The following is a 4978-nucleotide window of genomic DNA, read 5'->3' on the forward strand; positions in this document are numbered from 1 at the left end:
TTTTTTTTTTTTTTTTTTTTTTTTTTGGTGCTGGGGATCGAACCCAGGGCCTGTGCATGCAAGGCAAGCACTCTACCAACTGAGCTATATCCTCAGCCCCTCTTTCTTCTTTTAAAATATTTTTTTAGTTGTAGATGGACACAATACCTTTACTTTACTTATTTATTTATTTTTATGTTGTGCTGAGGATTGAACCCAGTGTTTCCAATCCGCTAGGCAAGCGCTCTACCACTGAACTATAACCCCAGCCCATCTTGCCTCACTTTCAATGATTAGTATATTTCATCATGTCTTGCAATGCTTCTACCTTTTCTAGATTTATTAAACCTGGTGACCCACAATGAAATGAAGTGGGAAAATGTCATTTTAACTTCTGAAATAAAAAGAGTTTTGCAATGCTGGGAATGGAAGCCAGGGTCCTACACATGGTAGGCAAGTGCTGTACCACTGAGCCACATCCCTAGCCCCCTGAAATAAAAAGGGCTTAGAAGCATATGCGTGATAACTGAACATACTTTTTCTTTTCATGTTTGGTGTGTTTTAAATATAAGCAGAATGTCTCCCTATTGCGAGATTAACCAGAAGGTCCCTTGGCCAACTTGTCTATATGTTCCTGCTCCCAGGGTAGCTGTGCAGGGGACAGATAGTTCTGTATCTAGAAACTTCTATCTCACCCCGCTTTGCATCTGGCACACGAGGCATGCTTTATTCCTTCTGGATCCCTCACTACATTGTGTCCTTTCTTGTTCCACAGATTTGATTGACTGTCAAAATGGTTGTTTTGTTTTGTTTTTAGGACCTGCTGCAGCTACAGTATGAAGGAGTTGCCGTCATGAAATTATTTGATAGAGCTAAAGTAAATGTCAACCTCCTGATCTTCCTTCTCAACAAAAAGTTCTACGGGAAGTAATTGATCATTTGCTGCCAGCCCAGAAGGGTGAAGGAAAGAAACACCTCACCGCTTCTTTCTAGGATCCTTCTTTACTCGTTGGAAGCAGAGGCTCACCCCACAATGATGCCCACTTCAGTACTCTCCCAATGCCCCATTTTATCTTCTTTCACTCTAAGAGACATTTGTTGCCCATTTTTTCATAGAGAAATTGTATTTCAAACTTAGTATGACCCTTCTGCTTCCTTTGTTTTCTTTCATCATTTAGGAAAGAGTGGAAACTCCACCAAAATCCCTTGCTGTTGTTATAGCCTTTGAAGTGGTATTACTATTTTGTAAGCTTTGGTGTTTGTTTTACTTAGTAATAAGGATAGTGGAGTTCAAATTATTGTTATTTAGAAGTGGAAGTTATTAGCATCAATAACAGGTACATATACACAAAATGTCAGGTTATCAACAGTTATTAGGTTGTCATTTAAAAGTGAAGCTCTCTCCTGGGCATGGCGGTGCACGTCTGTAATCCCAGCAACTTGGGAGGCTAAGGCAGGAGGATCACAAGTTGGAGGACAGCCTCAGCAACTCAGTGAAACCCTGTCTGTAAATAATATACAAAATAGGGCTAGGGATGTGGCTCAGTGGTAAAGTGCCCCTGGGTTCAATCCCCAGTAGTACCAAAAAAAAAAAAGAAAAGTAAGGCTCCTTTATATTTCTGTCCCACCAGTAAAATCAAAGGATATAGAGGATCATTGATTCTCTTCCATTCTTTTTTTCTTTGTAGGCAGGAGCTAATACAAATCACTGTTCTCTGTTCAAATAAAACAGGTTTAGAAAAAAAATTGTGTTTAAACTTCACTATCAAATTTGGGCAATGTTGTTAGTACAACCCCTTCTCCATTGGATGAGAGAGTCCCACTGATAATGTTCAGCTGTCTAAGTAGACACAGAGTGGGCTGAGTGCCCACCTGTGTACACCCATGTGCAGAGATTAACTAATTCAAAGTCTTCTCCATCCGAAAGGAATGGGTTAGCCTTAGGGTAGAAGGTAATTATTTTTTAAACTGTTTTGTCTTCAGAGTGCCTTATTAAAGCATAGATTTATTTCTTAAAATGTGAGTGATAGGAATTTTAAAGATTTATATAATGCTTCAAAAGTCTTTGGAATACTCTTGAGAAAAGGTTTTTTAAAATCGTTTTATCTGTATATCTGAACTCTTGAAACTTTCTTATAGCTAAAACACTAGGTTTTATCTGCAGTATTGCAGAGAGATAATCCTGCCTTAAATAGCCAAAATAAAAATCAGCAAACCTATATTATACTTGAGATTAAAATAAAATTTTCTTCCCATTTCTTTCTCTTCTCTTGCTGTTGACAATTGTGCCTTTATTTTATGAACCCCAATTTTCTAGGCTTAGTTAAAACCAATTCAATTCCAAACATTGAGTTTAGGAAGCTTTTGGTTCTTGGATAAAAAGTCATAAGTGCTACACGCCGCCCCCCCTTAAGGCCACTGAGCCTCCCAATTTTTTCTGAAGTTTTGGTTCAGTATTTTTTTAATCATAAAACATATTATGAACTAACATTTAAAATTTTACTTATGTATATTTAAGGCCAATAAACTGTTTTGATGAATAGAAAGTTATGTGGTGTGTCCCTATGACAAATGTTAAGTCTTGGATAAGTGTTTTGCATGACAGGCTGTCTGTGCAGCCTGGGTGCAGCCCACAGGGATCTGCCACTTGCCCTGTCCTTGTTTTTGGAAGACAATTTTTTTAGCAAATGTTTTCCTCAGATGAAAAGAAGATGCTCTTACAACCAACATCACCTCAAAAACTGGAACTAAAAAAGCGTGTCAACCCTGTTTCCTTAAAAGAGGATACCCATCCCAAATACATCCCAAAACCTGCTTCCAAGACAGGAATGAACAAAGTTTACAACTCCTTTAATAAAATAGGATAACTGAATTATTTTAAATATTTTGTTCCCAAAATAACAATTTCTAATGCAAAGTAACCCAAATGCACTTCAGGAGTTTTGGTGCCAGATGTGTAGAATTACTGTTTTAATAGCACAGGTATCACTCCAACAAGCTCTGAAGTCGCGACACTGACACCATGTAGCATTTTTATTTTTTTAGCGGTAGCATTCCCTGTCTCATCTCACTTTTTCTTTGACCTTCTCTTTGACCAACCATCATGACATTTACCATGAATTTACTTCCTCCCAAGAATTTGAACTGCCCATCAGATTGTTACTACACACAATTGCCTGTATATCTCTGTATGAAATAAAAGGTCATTTGTTCCTGTTTATGTTTATTTTTCTCAGTTTCATTGTTAGCAGTTCCTGCTAAACAGTGTTGACTAGGGTGAGATTTAATAATTAAAAACCACAACAAAAGCAACCCCTCTACATCCTTAGCCTTTTTTTTTTTTTTTTTAAGTTGCTGAAGCTGGTCTTGAACTTTTGATTTATCTGCCTCAGCCTCCCCAGTAGCTGGGATTATAGATTGAGCACTAGATTTCAAAGTAAAGTTTACCAGGATCCAGGGCTTCACACATGCTAGGCAAGCACTCTACCACTGAGCTAAATCCCTAGCCCTCCATTTTATTTTTTATTTTGAGTTAGGGTCTTGCAAAGTTGCCCAAATTGGCCTTGAATTTGGATTCACCTGCCTTTACTTCCCAGTGGCTAGGATTTTCAAGCATGTGTACCACAATGCCCAGCTCCTTAAGTGATTTTTAATGTGCAAATTTAGCCTTTTAAATTTTATTACACTTAAAGTAGTCTTAAAAGGAATGTGGGGATGGGCTGGGGTGTGGCTCAGTGGTAGAGCTTATCTTTATGTGTGAGGCATCACATAAATAAATAAAGGTATGGTGCTCATCTACAACTAAAAAAAAAAGTCAAAAAATGTGGGGGGCAGACTAATGCCACTTAAATTCTGATTGGCTAATTAATGACCAAAGGTTTAAATTGCAGCAAGTTTTCACCTTTTTGCAGGTACTAGGGATTGAATCCAGAGGTGCTATACCAGTGAGCTATATCCCCTACCGCCACCATCTTTTTAAATTTTTTTCTTTGAGACAGGTTCTTGCTAAGTTGCCCAAGCTGGCCTTGGAATTTGAAATCCTGCCTCAGTCACCTGAGTACCTGGGATTACAGGCATGTGCCGTCATGCCCACCTTACATTATTCTACGGACAGCAGTACACCAGGTGTTGAGCATGCAGTCATGATGCGCTTCTCCAGGTGGGGGCTTCTGCTAAGTTAAGTGCAAGTCACCAGAGAAGACTGGGGGCTGTTGGGGACAAAAAGTAAACAGCAATAATAAAAAGGAAAAAATGGCCTCGTTAAAAGGCAACCTTACATAAAAATGCATGTATGTAAGCATCCTGTTGTCTTTGAACACCAGCCAAACTGTTGGAAAATTAGTATGAAATTTGAGGGAAACTGAATCACACTGTAAGTAGGCCTATGTGAAGAGTTGGGAGGTGATGGTTTGTGTGAGTGGCTGGCAATGACTCCCGACAGCTCTGAGAAAGAGCCTGTCTTTCCCTGCTGGGGGACCTTTAGGAATTTATCCCTATCTTTGGTTTTCTTTTTCTGGAACTGAGATAGTGTTGCATGGTATGTTTGTTATTGAAAATTCAGGTAGGTTTTAAGGACTTGTGCTCTACATTTTCCTTCAAGGGAGTGAGGTGTTTATCCAGGGCTAATATTCAATAAGGAAAACAAGACAGGGAAGATCAAAATAGGAAGGTTGCATGGAACCTGGGAGTGACACTGGTAAAGGAAGTGAAGATCAGAATCTTTGGGCTTCCCAGAGCCATCACAGCAGTGCTGGTTGCACAATTGTTGCCCATTTAGCTCTGAAAAGAATTTGGGAAAACTTACATGTTCTCTATACATTTTAAGTGTGACAACTTAAAAAAAAAATTATGAGTGTATCATTGCAAACATATTGTGAATTCTGAGATAAAAATTACTTGGAAGTAAGAAATGGAACCCACCATCATTCATTTTTAAAGGTGCATAAACAAAGCTCTTGGCTAATTAGAAATTTTGTATCTTTTTAAATTCATGTTTCTA

At 38.4% G+C, this 4978-nt stretch overlaps 1 protein-coding gene across 2 annotated transcripts in view; it reads left to right on the plus strand.

The window, feature by feature from the left end:
* Iqgap1 (IQ motif containing GTPase activating protein 1) overlaps nucleotides 1-3199 on the plus strand; it is a 107163-nt gene extending 103964 nt beyond the window's left edge. For both annotated transcript variants that reach the window (XM_015493036.2, XM_048790217.1), the window contains exon 38: nucleotides 797-3199. In XM_015493036.2, the coding sequence (XP_015348522.1) occupies nucleotides 797-910 (114 nt within the window). In that variant the 3' untranslated portion in view covers nucleotides 911-3199. The remainder of the gene's footprint in view (nucleotides 1-796) is intronic.
* Nucleotides 3200-4978: the final 1779 nt, after the last annotated feature.

This window comes from Marmota marmota, unplaced genomic scaffold (assembly GCF_001458135.2).
Source record: "Marmota marmota marmota unplaced genomic scaffold, marMar, whole genome shotgun sequence".
Taxonomy (NCBI): Eukaryota; Metazoa; Chordata; class Mammalia; order Rodentia; family Sciuridae; genus Marmota; species Marmota marmota.